This window comes from Zootermopsis nevadensis, unplaced genomic scaffold, assembly GCF_977971745.1.
Source record: "Zootermopsis nevadensis isolate Lab colony 2312 unplaced genomic scaffold, Znev_1.0 Znev_ptg000008l, whole genome shotgun sequence".
Lineage (NCBI taxonomy): Eukaryota > Metazoa > Arthropoda > Insecta > Blattodea > Termopsidae > Zootermopsis > Zootermopsis nevadensis.
In genome coordinates this window covers 16012706-16026558 of record NW_028259140.1, presented here as the reverse complement: position 1 = coordinate 16026558, position 13853 = coordinate 16012706, and the positions used below count along the sequence as shown (strand labels likewise).

Sequence of the window (13853 nt, the reverse complement as noted above, 5' to 3'; positions counted from 1 at the left end):
GCACAGCAATCAATACAAAGACTTGTATCGAAAAAAAATAACCTCAAAGGAGACAGGTTTTGTTAAAAATATCAAAAAATAATTGCAGATATAATTTGCATCTATGATTAATCTACTTTAAGGACCGTGTATTAGCGCACTGGTCTCCATTTGAATACATTATTATGTTACACGCCTCTGAGAAGGTATTTTAAAACAAACTTCTTACGAAATAAACCAGAAAACGAAATGTTAAAGCAAATATCTCGTGATATTCGTTTCCTTTAAAACCGCTTCCATTTAATGAGTGATTCAGTATCGCCTTTCAAAGATTGTAGGATATATTTGTATGGAAATAAACAAATAAAAAAAATTCAAATTAGTTGCGTATTGATCCGGAAACGACTCTATTTTGATCCATATATTTTTTTTAAAATTGATAAATGTTGCAAAATTCTTGGATCGTCCAGACCGTGCATGTACATAAACATTAACTCTAATGTAACTTTCCTCTGCACAATGGTAAGCATTTCTACCATCGTCGTCATTGTACATTATTATGAATAGAAACAGTAACGTAACTCCGTTTCTGAGCCGAGTACCAATGTAAAGTTTCTATTTTTAGTAGGGGCCTTTGAAGTTTTAAAGATACGTATTGCACTTAATAAAAATGGAAGAATTTTACACTTTATTTATTATATGACAAGGAAAGCAGACGAATAAACACACATGTAATAGCAGCTGATGTTAAAATAACTTATAGGTAACAGGCGGTTGGGAAATCTATCAGCATGAATCCTTTCTACTTAAGATGAATTCTTGGCATCTTTAAGGCTTTGACCGGGATGTTCTTTTGTTAAATCTTATGTGGTACCGCCTGATTCGACTTATAATGGTTAAGTGAAGTGTTTTCTTCGCGGTACGGTCTGGATTCGTAAATATTATAAAGACGAGCTTCGGCTTCAAAGGGTTAACCAGCTGATTTTCGTAATGGTTAAGTGAAGTGTTTTCTTCGCGGTACGGTCTGGATTCATAAATAATATTCAGACGATCTTCGGCTTCAAAGGGTTAATAAGGATAATATGCGCATTCCTTGTTTTATGTAGTTCATTTTGCAAGCAGGTAACATAGAAACACTCTCCTTTACTTTAATGTATAAACGAAGGAACTTAACACCTAGAATCATACGTACGTCATCTGAAATAACAACAAATCACAGATTAATATTCTAGCACGGCAGATAAGTACCATGCTGACCAAGAAATTTCCAATCCGGAATCTTTCAGCACGTTCTACTTGTAAACATCAAGTTTGCCTAACTCATTATAGTTTTTTATGGATCAGTATGTATTTAAATTATTTACATGCTTATGATATAAAACGTAGCCTCACTCTGTACATAGACAATATAGCAAGAATTATAAAGTAACGATTTATTTATCTTAAGGATTTATTCGTTCACACAATGGCCAGTAGTGTGCGCTTTTTACACGCTAAAGTTTTCGTTCCATTATAATATTGAGTTTCTATGCCAAGAAATTTTTTCAAAAATGTGTGATTGTGTTCATAATTCATATTCATGACATTTCACATAAAATAAAAGCCAATTGAATAAAATTTTTATTGGATATTATCCATCGTCTAGTAAATATAAAACGTAAAACGACGTTTCGGAGATGGGACTCTATCTCGGTCTTCAGATTCCTACACAGTTGGGCCCAAATATTAGTAGCGGAAGGAGTAATTGGCACAAACATGACAGGAAACAATAACAGCCAATTACATCAGATTCAGTGACGTTGCTACACGTATGATTTTTGTGACACATTTGAGTCATGACTTCTGAGCAGAGATGCACTCGATAACAAGCGACATTCAGGAATAATAACCACGTAACTTCACACTTGACGTCTCTAGCACACAGCTAACAAAACGAAGCACACAACTTGAAAAGGAAGCTGCTGAGACTGGACTTGATCAAGTTTCTTCAGTAGCCCAAATTCGGCAACCTTAATAAAATAATTACACTTTAACATATGTGCTCTCGCTTGACGGTATCAGAGAAACAAGATTCGGAAATCAGATACTGGCGTCACTTTAGCTGTTGAAATTATATTCACGTAATCAGCTGTTTTGTATTAAGTCCCCCTTTAACAGCAACACTGAGAAAGGAAAATTTTGCATACCGGTAGCCCCTATACCAACTCAATATTTGCTCTCCAAGTTAATGGCTTCTGGAATCTGAAGCCACAATCTTGAAAAAAAAAAAAAGAATAAGAAAAAGTTTCAAGGAAATCATCTGATCAAATTCCGGAACCGATTCTCCTGGATAATTAAATTATGCTATTCGGTTGTAGTCGTCCGAACCCACGGTCGATGAGATTTATTTATTTAAATCATCTTATTCATCTTAGTATATTAATCCAATATATATTATTTATTATTTCAGTCTATACACAAACTTAATTTTAATTTTAAATGTTGTTGTTAAAATTTAAATTAAAATTTAAAATTTAGCGCTTTTCATCGTTATTTCGATGTTACATTTCAGCGCTTATTATTTTACGACATGTTTCGATGCTATTGCAAAAAAATAAAAATAAAAATAATAATAATAATAATAATAAGCGATGAAATGTAACATCGAAATAACGATGAAAAGCGCTAAATTTTAAATTTTAATTTTAATTTTAACAACAACATTTAAAATTAAAATTAAGTTTGTGTATAGACTGAAATAATAAATAATATATACTGAATTTCAACACAAACATGACGCATCAAAACTACAAATATTAATCCAAGTTTAACGAAATATTGTCAAATAGATATAAAGTTATTTCATTGTATGTTATTCATAAGTTAATTGATTTATTGGCGACATGTTATTGGAAACATGCTCCTGTAGCACGTGTTTGTGAGGAGAAAAGAAGCTACCTTAATGAAGGCCTCTTTTGTTCAATTGTCTAGAAGTGCTACCTCCTTTGTGTACCGTTTTGCTTAATAGCTAAGCCCTACTGTTAAATCTTAAGATGAAACACGTCGGATGGCACTGCGTACTACGTAAAAGTGCTCTTTTGTTAAATCTTAAGGTAGGGCAAAGTAATAATAATAATAACCTGTAATAACGGGGTTGACACAGATGGCCTATGAGACTCCTTGTTACAAAATTTAGGTGTGGGTATCAAAATTAGGGGATCCAATCAAAAGCAAGGATGTGCTGTAGGTACCCCTGGTTTTGGAGAGCCGATGGTCTTCTTCGTGTGTGCAGACTTTTCTAGGCTCTTCCCTTTTGGACATCAAGTAAGTCGGTAGCAAATTGCTCAGCCACAATCCCGCCTTTATATTGGAAATTATGCTAAATTCTACAACTATCGAAAATTATAACAAATTTGATAAAATATATTTGAACTGCATACATCGGCAGAGGCGAGGTGAAGAAGTGTTCTTGTGTGATTTAGTAAGTAATATATACAGTGTAAACACTTGTGTACAATTTAATTTCAATTTATAACAATAAATCTGGGCTTGTTAATAACCTACAATTGTGTCATAAGTCCGGGCGTCCACTGCGTCATTGTGAGTCCGGCCGTTACACTAACCTGAGTGTACAGACAGCGTGTTCTTCTTCTTCTTACAATTTATAAATGGCTTAAATAATAGCCACATTTTATTTCGGAGTGAAGTTTTGGCTAGTAAAACCCTAATTAATACCACACAAAAGATTGTACTACAATGTAATGTGATCTTGGGACGGAGTTTTATAATTTGTACAATCTTCATTAAAATTATTAGCATGAACTCTTTTTAAAAAAAATATATGGGTGGTCAGATAAAGGGAGAATATTTAAGAAACTACGAGGACAAATATTGGAGGTTGTGTGTGAGAAAAGTATACGATTATTAGCTCTATGGTGAGATCTGAAGTTCTTACGACGACGAGTCGATGGTTGTGTTTCGAGATATTCCATTATGTAGTCTGGCAGATGGACCACCCAACCGCGCCAACGGTCATTATACGTCTGTTTGTGTTTTATCGGGTTTCTGTAGGAGCCTATTATCAAAGCATCGAAACGTGCATATTGAGAGCAAAGTTGCTCACGTATGAAATCGGCCGAACGAGCTAACGCCCAGCTTCGGCAACACACACGTATTCAAAATGTTCATATTTCAGTGCCAAAAGAAGTGCTGGCCTGCCTGCGAACAAATAAATGTTCTCACATGTGAAAAAATACAAATTCTGGCTCCTCGGTGTGAATGGGATTCCACATCCAGTGTCTTTCACCAAAGACACGATTGGTATCTCACAGTGAACATTTACGATTTTAGAACTAGGTGTAAGGATAAATAAGTATTTACAAGAAACATTTTACAGAACTGATAATCGACTTTTAAACACAGGGCATAAGCGACTACGTTTGACTTCTGAAACTCATTAACTTCTCTCCATAGTACATGATAGTGTTCTTCAAAACTGTGTTAGTAATGAATTGTCTGTAACCAAGGATCACAGCGTTCATTATAGTGCTCACAAAAGGTCTAAAATCAATTATAGTCGAATCAAATTTAATTCACCGAGTTTAATATTCATTTTGATATTATCCACACAATTATACACACATAAATGACGTTTTCTAAAAAAGAGTTACATGAGACAGTTTTGCATTAATTCCACATTTCCCCAAGCGTGCTATACCGTCTTGTTAGAATTATCCTTATCGAAACTCCTGTCATAAATGGACCGAAAGATAAACGGACGATTCAATAACGAAAATCCCACATCCCTGTTAAGTAAAAATTCATGCCACTCGACGCTACAAGCAACTGCAATGTAGCGGAAGGCTGGAAACCAACTTCTTGCTTTAAACTTCATTTAATGACTGCGAACAATGAACTGGAAAGGAAGTGACATATTCAGATTTCGCATGGAGATACTGAATAAAAACACGAACCCCATCGGACATGATAGCTGATTTTCCACCCTAAATCCAAACCAGTTACCTCCAAGAACACAGGCGTAAAGCACGACTGTCACACCAGTCCCCAGGGTCTTCGTGAGAAGTTTGTGAAGACTTAAGTTCAATGCGAAGAGAACCCACAACCCAGTGCCAGGGAATACGCCAACATTATAAGGAGAATAAACGCGGAACTAGCTTGACATTTTTTTCTCTGACAGAACCAGCAATGGGGCTTGTCTACACGTAATAAAATTTAGGATCCCGCAAACTGGTCGGGAATTTCTTCAGAGGATGGCTCCGCTGCACGAGTTAAACATGTGTCTTTCGACAATACGACGTGAGGCTGTAGATTTAGTTGGATGGAATCCAGTGGCAGACATGAGCTTTCAAATACGCGTAAGGGAGGGTACTGACGCTGTCTGCTAGCGGCAGTAGGGCACGGAGGGGAACAGATTTCTCTGTACTACTAAACACAAAAACATCAGTGCAGGCTGATGCACATTTTACAAAGCTTCAATTCCACTTAATTCCCCATCATCTTCTACTTCCCTCGCCTCTTCCTCACTAATGCTACAACTGTTGGTATCACTGTCGTCTCATTTCTGTAACGACTTATATTTCTCAAATAAGACAGTCTTGCTGCACGAATATCATCCTTTTCGATGAGAACTTTCCTATTACTTTCCGATTTCCTCCACCTGAAGCCTAAATCTCTAATTATTTTCCAAAGAGCCCACTTCCCGCCACTGAAGTTAATCTTTTTCTTAATTACTGCCAACAACGATTTTAAAGTAGGACGCTCGCCTTGTGTAGTGTGAAATTCGTTAATCGTTCTTCGAATTACGCACTTGTCAAAATCATCTACATCTGTTTTAATTCTCCTTCTTGGCCGTTTCTTGTGAGGTGTGCTGAATTCTTTTCCCACTCGTTTATTATGTTCGTACTCTTTCAGAATGCGTTTCAGAGTACTTATGGACACACCAGTAGCTTCAGAAACACGATTTTGTATTTGATTAACGTTAATCACACTGCCGCTGTCCGCTTCTTTCTTCATAAAACTGTAAACACTTATCACCATTTCTCTACTTTGGCTGTGTATTACTTCACGTCCCCCTATTTTCTTTACACCTCTGCCCACGCTTTGCGTTCTGTTCGTGCTGAGTAGAAACAGCGATGAATATGACAGGCCTATTATAAATGGGTCAATGTTATTGAAATGGAATTTACCACGCGAAGTGAACTCGGTCGCGGCTGGCTTGTAACTGAGCTCTGACTCCACCCCATCCACTGTTCGAGGTGGAAATGCACTGCACATCTCAAGGCCATAGCTCATGTCCCAGCAAACGGGCATTCCATAAAATGACGACATTGCATAACCAGCTGCGCGACTACTAGCTTCTGATCACGGGGTGGTTGAATGGGATGTAACTTCGATGTGTAAGATGTTTGTCGGGCTGAACACTCCCATTCATGACGACCGGAGCGTGCTTGTAGCAGGCCCACAAACCGTTTACTAGACAATTTCTTCGCGCCTGTCCTCGAGAGTAAGGACCATGGTCGGAGGAGAGGCCAGCCCCATACCTACTTTGCTCCTCTTGTTTAACATATTGGAGGAATATTTCTGTGTTTGTTTGTCATCAGTCTTTCGACTGGTTTGATGTGGTCCTCCATTTTCGCCTATCTTGCGCCAATCTCTTCATTTCCACATATTTTTTACAGTCTACATCTTCAAAAATTCCAATCTTTGTCTCCCCTTTAACTGTTCCTTCCATTACCAAATTAACCAATCCTGGGTGCCTCAGAATGTGTCCCACAATCCTATTTCTTCTCCACGTAAGATTTGGAATATTTACAACACACAGAAAACATTATTTTAACGAAACACTCTAGGCTAACATGCCCCCACGACATTGTTCCCATGAATGGGTCTGCTGTACGTTTTACACCTGTCTTTTCCGTTTATGACGTTTGTATGAAACCCAATTCAAATTGTCTTAGGTTACTTAATGTCACTGTTTCAATTGCACTGGTCCACTCTCGAATAAATTGGAAGAATGGTCATGAAATTTGAAAGGAGGTGGTTATGATGTATCGAACGATATGCATTCGACTGGTGATACTGAGAAAAGTAAGAAAGAATCTTAGGACAGACGTGATCTACATTCGGACCTGTTCTCACGAAATATGAGTTTAGAGAGTTACAGCTCTACCAACCTTATCGGTAAATTTCAATATGAAAGAATGCTTGAACTTCTGAGCAACCAAACGAAAGTTAAATTGTAGTGAACGTTAACCTCTAGTTACGATCACCATAAAATGGACACCAGAGTACTTAAAAAATGTATTTCATACATTATTTTATTTCGAATTCTCAGAACAGCCGAATGGCCGACGTCTCGCTGATTATATTGTCACATATTGGTCAGCGGGATTTAACTAAATATTTCATTATGAAGCCAATAACTACTTCACACTACTTCAGCGCTACCTCCATTTATATTTTACCTTTTACATTCATATACACGATTCCGCTCTGTGGGAGAGAAAAAATGTACTCGTTAGAACATTTTTAAGGTCACTCATGGGTCAAATTATATAAAAAGTTCTGCTGAAAAGTTGTTATAAAAAGGACTAAGAGCCTTTCAGTATTTCATTTTGAGAGCACAAGTGGGAAACAGAGAGCGTCAACAGGAGAACATAGAACACGTGATAATGCAGAGTTTAATAATGCGCACTCTTGTCCAAATATTAAGTTTTACCACTCACAGACGATATGCATATAAAATTTTCAATGGAAAACCTCGAGGGAAGACACTTCTATTGATATGTAAGCATACACGAGTAGAATTCAATGGCGGGCGAGTGTGTACACTGATGACAGGCCTAAAAATAATTTGTAAAGAGATCTGCACGAAAAGATGTACAATTTTGTTACACTGTTGGTTGCAACAAATTTACTATATTAATATATATAACTATGGCGGCATATATAATACATTAATGGCAAATCATTAATTCAGATTTAAGGACCTTGATTTCATACGTACATTAATAAATTAAATAAGTATATTATTTGGGCGATAAAATGAAGTAGCATCAGATCGGAGGGACACGGAGGATACAGAAGGAAAGATGAGAAAAACGCCAACGGAATATTAGAACATTTATGAAATCCAGCAGTTAATGGGCTGATAATATTAAAAGTAATCTTAAAGACAAAGGAAACAAGGATGTGGAATCGCTCATGGCAGAACCTATGCCGGCTTTTGTGAACACGGTAATTAAATATCGAGTTCCATAAAATCCTGGGCATTTCTTCACGATCTAAAAATATGTTTACCAAAAAAAAATATATATATAAATATATATATATTTGCCATCGAAAAACACAATAGGAAACAATCAAAATCCTGAATCCGCTGATTATGGAAAGTTTGGGAAGTTATCACCTGTGAACAAATCTAAACTAATTGTGGCAGCCCGAAACAGAACACAAAATGTTTCGACAGCCACAAACAAGGAATGAATTTATCGAAAAATTATGCCTGTGTCTGTCGTCCATACGAAAGAAATTCGAAGAAAAATAAGGTTACATAATTCTACGCTCATAAACATTTACTAAATTTAGATCTTTAGTTGCCACAAATAAGGTAGGGGAGAAGAGAACAGGTATCATCTGCTGGCTCACTGAATAAATTATTACTGAGCTCTGTTTATGTATTAATGCTACACCGAAGCAGGAGTACCTATAGACCTACTGTCGCTGAACATTTAACAATAAAATAGTATTAATTTATAAAGTGAGACTTGCATAGCGCAACATGTTGTTACCAACTTTACGAACAAAGCATGCTTCACAAAAACATGAATGTTTAAATGTTCAGAAGTTCCAGATCCACAGTTCGACATTTCAGTTGAATGCTAATGGAATCGAATTTATGAACTTGCAGTCAGCTTTTTTGTAAAGTAAAATTTCAATTAAAATTGTGCACGAAAGCAATTCATGTTTTATGTAAAACAAGTATGTGTTATTAAAAGTATACTGAATATTATCAATGCTCACTAAATGACAATTTGCGTATCCCGCATTGTATCAGGACTCACATTCCTAACTACTCTCAGAAAAAATATTTACTACATATGAAATCATAAGTTCTATGAGTGTTATTATTATTATTGACTGCAAATGGGTTTTTACCCGGTGGCAGTGACCTACAATGAGACACAACAAAACAACTGACACACAATACAAAAACACACATCCACTAATTAATCTCAATACTTAGAGTAGAATATAAAGTCCGCCCTCAGTACATGAAAATTTTATCCCAAAGAAACTACAGCCTTTCATCACTTGGAGACTTCACTTATCACCATTTATTCCCAACTTAATAACCCTTAGCTTGTAACTACTTTTCTGACCCTCTTTCTAAAGGTGCCTAATTTACAGGGGAAAGACTCTAGCACGCCTGGAGGTAATTGGTTCCAGCTTCTTATGGTCCTATTTACAAAGGAATATTTGCCTACATCCGTTCTTTGTTTCCTAGTCCTAATTTTCCGAGTATGATCGTCCCTGCCCAGGTAGCATGGCTTTAATAATCTATCCTCTATCATTTTCCAAGCCCGGCCCCCCGTGTATGCTTTGAAAAGGGCGCACATTCGGGCTATCAATCTACGCTGTGCCAATGTTTCCCAACCAGATTCGTTCGTGAAATTAGCAAATTTAGCCGCTCTCTTCTGCACCCGATTTAGTGCTCTTACCTGTCCTTCCCTGTAAGGGTCCCAACACACAGCTCCATGTTCAAGTATCGGTCTCACTAGCGACGTATAAGCTAAACGTTTCGTATTGTTATTTCCCTTTTTTAGTATACGCATTACGAAATGGAGAGCCTTCCATGCTTTAATTAGTGTATAATTCACATGATCTGCCCAGCTCAGATCACTGCGAATAAGAATTCGTAAGTACTTAAAGCTATTTGCCTCTGGAATTAATTGATCCCCAAAAAAGTAACTCAGCCTATCCTTCACCCTAGCTCTATTGAAGCTGACTGCTTTACTTTTACCTGGATTTATCTTCATTTCATTTTCTACCGCCCATTCCCATAATCTATTCATATCTGTCTGTAACTTATCAATGTCACTACTATCCATTATTTTCCTGTATACTATACAATCATCAGCGAAAAACCGTATATTTGAATCAATGTTTTTCCAAATATCATTAACATAAGCTAGGAATAGTAAGGGACCTAAAACGCTCCCTTGCGGCACTCCTGACGTTACCCTGACTTCATTGGATAGTTGCCCGTCCACTCTTACTCTTTGCGAACGTCCTAAGAGAAATTCTTCAAGTCCACACCGGATGCAGCAATTTTTGTAATCAGCCTATCGTGTGGGACTAAATCGAATGCCTTTGAGAAATCTATTATAACCGCATCAGTCCTGATTCCCTCGTCCAATGAATCAGCAATCTCAAGACAAACCGTGACTACTTGACTTCCGCATGAGTACCCTGGTCTAAACCCACGTTGACCCTCGTATAACCACTCACTCCTTTCCCAGACTTGCCTTAGATAACCTGCTATAAAGTGCTCAAGTAAGTGTGAAAGCGACGTTAAGTATAAATTGACACGACCGAATTCTGGGCTGTAGCCTTTCTTACTGCCTCGTGAATGAACTCAGACAATGACCGATTCATTTTAAAATTCATTAACAGTTAATCATTGCCAAGGAGAAAGCTGCATAATGAGGTAACTCATAATTTATACTGTTCCTCAAATAATATTTGGGGCACGTAACAAGTAAAAAAGACATGAGAAAACATACATTTTGGGGCGGAAAGCTTCGATGGGAACGACCAACTGGTAGATCTAGGCGCAGATGGAATAATAATATTAAAAGGTACATTGAATAAATAACGTATGAGGGTATGAACTGGATTCATCCAAGTACAGGGACCACTGACTCTTCGGGTTCCATAAAAGATGAGGAATTTGTCGACAATCTGAGCAACTACTAGCTGTACGAGAGATGACTAGGCTCTCATGTTTATTCAAAATGCTGAAACTGATTAGTTATCCAGGGCTTCAGCATTTCTCATTCTGTTTGGGCGCCCTTAACCGCGTGCCAAGTACACTTGTACTCCTGTGCCTTAGCCTCACGTCATTTCAAGTGTTAAGTTGAACAGCGACATATGTGCACAGCCGGCGCTAGAACTGACTAACACGTTAGTCCCGATTAACGAACTCCGCTGTGTAGATATTGTTGCTAACACGCTTGAATATGTTCAACTTTTCAAGAAGGTATCTGTGTCATAGGTCCAGTTAAAATGCTGGATTAATTTCGTTACAGCTACAGAGTTCAAAATCCGGAGCGAGAAATTATTCTTGTATTATGCAGTTTGTGCTTGTGATACGACACAGCCTTTCTACTCTTGTAGTATGAAAATGTTGCACGGGTGTTTCGGTGTTCTTTGTAAAAAGCACTGCCTGCACAATGCCCTTTATATGGCTCTATCCATCCCACAACTCTGATGCAACATACAGAAAAGTCCTGAAACATTCTCGTTTAACATGAACGTAAAGTAAAGTAAAGTTTGTCCCACTATACGCCATGTAGGCGTTTGGGGTGAGTGGAGGTATAGCTCCTCTCTTCCTTGACCCCGGCACTAGATGGGGGTGAGTGGTCAGCATCACGCCCCGGCCGGCTTTACCCCCGGGAAAGGACCCCGGTACCCATTGTAGAGGAGGCTGGGTGGGCCCCAGAGCCGGTCTGGACGCAGAAGCTAGAGGAAAAATCCTCTGCCCCCGTCGGGGATCGAACCCCGGTCGTCCAGCCCGTAGCTAGTCACTATACTGACTGAGCTATCCCGGCTCTTAACATGAACGTAAAACACGGAATATTAGTCCACAGTTTTTCACGTATCACGTATCAAATGTGCAAATTTAATGGCATAATTATAAACTTAAATACGAGTAAGTGGATACATTAACAATGCCCACACACACAACCACCCCCCATCTCCGAGAAAGTTAAAAAACTGTAAGTGAAGACCTTACCGTGATCTGTCAGGGAAGAACTCAAATTTGGAATTCTTCTTGCCACCGTTTCCAGACCCACTGTGGATGGGAGAAACATTTGGCTCGCTGGATCCTGATGCAGGTGGGGAAGAGGACCCAGTGTGACCTCTGACCTCGCCGGCAGCAGAAATCAGCTGTTCTGTTGCACCTGGACGTTGTTCCTGTTCGGATGATATGTCGGTCTCGCATTCTGTCGGTTACGTCTTCTTATTAGCATCTGCACGGTCCCCACAGCCAATGTTTGAAGGGGGCGGTGGCATCCAATCTAAATCTTTCTTCAAATGACCACGACCGCATAGACAACCACAAGCTTTGAACGCCAAATCGTAGCCGCTTTTGGTCCACAAATTCTGATGGCGTTGTCTTTCGGACCAAGATCTTGCCCGGCCACATGATTTCAGATAGGTTAGGACCGTCTGCTCCCAAGCATGTACTGCCCAACGTCAGTGGTCGTAACCTTGACTGCGTCTCTCAGAACATCCAGGTTGATCATGTCTGCGTTTGTGTTGTTACGTTGGAATCGTAATTCTCGATTGTTTCGGGATCGATACCGAAACCTCGAACTTCATTCCCGTTTCCCCCGGCTCCAGTGGCGCCACCATGACCCCCGTGGCCCCCGCCATGACCGCCGTGATGGTTTCGTCGCGGTGCCATATCAACTGATTCTTCTTCAAAAGTAATACACCAACAATCATAACTACCACTTCAATTTGTTAACATCACTAAGAACATATTTTGCAATTAAAAACAGTGTATTGTCAGAAAGGGGTTTTTAGTTTTTCGACGCTTGTAACGACTGAGAAACTGTTTTCACCAACAAAGTTCCTTCTGTATCTATCTTGAGTCCATTTCTTATCGCTTGAAACATTCAATAGAAAACCAGTGAAACGTTATGCACTCGTTTACCTCTGGAATGGTTCATTTATATAAATGAAATAGCATTAATACATAAGATTTACCGTAAAGAGACTTTGAAAGTGATCAACACTTGTCTTCACATATAGCATACTTCACAGGCGGCATGCAAAGTCAAATTCTCACCAACAAAATAACCTTGACTTTCATCCACAGATAGTTCACAATCATACAACGTTTATTACCACATAGTTACGTAACAAAATCGACGCAGATAACTGTGACACTTTCCAACTCACGGACAAAAAAGGTTTTTTGTCTTTCACAACGTAAAAAAATCTGTCATTGCGTTGTTCCTAGTTTCAGCCATTTTCCATTAGCTAAAATAAGAAAGGAACGTACATGCCTTTCTTTCAGTTCGTATTAACAATCTAACTGTTCTGTAATTCTAAAGTAATCATCCACCACAACGAAACTTGGAAGTAACAGTGACACCTTTCACGATATTTTGCTCTTAAATTCATCTGTCAGCTGGCTTCTGACATACAAGCAACTAGCTCCCCAGCATCCCGGAATAACACTTCCACAAGCTGCGCGCGCATCAGAGACACCTGCACAAACTGCTTCTTCTTCTTTTGTAATCAATACTAGAATTGATTGGCAGCAGCTTCAGCTGCTGATACTTCGGAAATCCTGAGGGATCTTTAATGAGGTGGATTCCCCTTGCCTTCCGCATCGTAAGCCGTTGACTCATCCGCCTTTAGGGATGCTTTCTCACCCCAAGGGCATGAGGGTGCCCTGACCTCCACCTTCCGAAGAGGCTGTTGGCACTTGGTAGAGGGGGGACCACTTACACAGGTGGGGAGAAACATGACAATAACAAACGCATCACGTGCTTAACCTAGAAAACTCCCCTTTCAATTTCAATAGCACCAACAACTGCAGTAAAAGTCGTCGAAGGGTAATCTATATTTAAACGTGA

General features: G+C 38.7%; 1 protein-coding gene across 2 annotated transcripts in view; it reads right to left on the bottom strand.

Annotated features, from left to right (window-relative positions):
• The window catches only part of LOC110840215 (uncharacterized), a 69426-nt gene extending 56819 nt beyond the window's left edge, over nucleotides 1–12607 (bottom strand). Inside the window, exon 1 of one of the 2 annotated variants that reach the window (XM_087344721.1) lies at nucleotides 11996–12607. In XM_087344721.1, the coding sequence (XP_087200847.1) occupies nucleotides 11996–12074 (79 nt within the window). In that variant the 5' untranslated portion in view covers nucleotides 12075–12607. The remainder of the gene's footprint in view (nucleotides 1–11995) is intronic. The other variant, XM_087344722.1, reaches the window with a different exon arrangement.
• Nucleotides 12608–13853: the final 1246 nt, after the last annotated feature.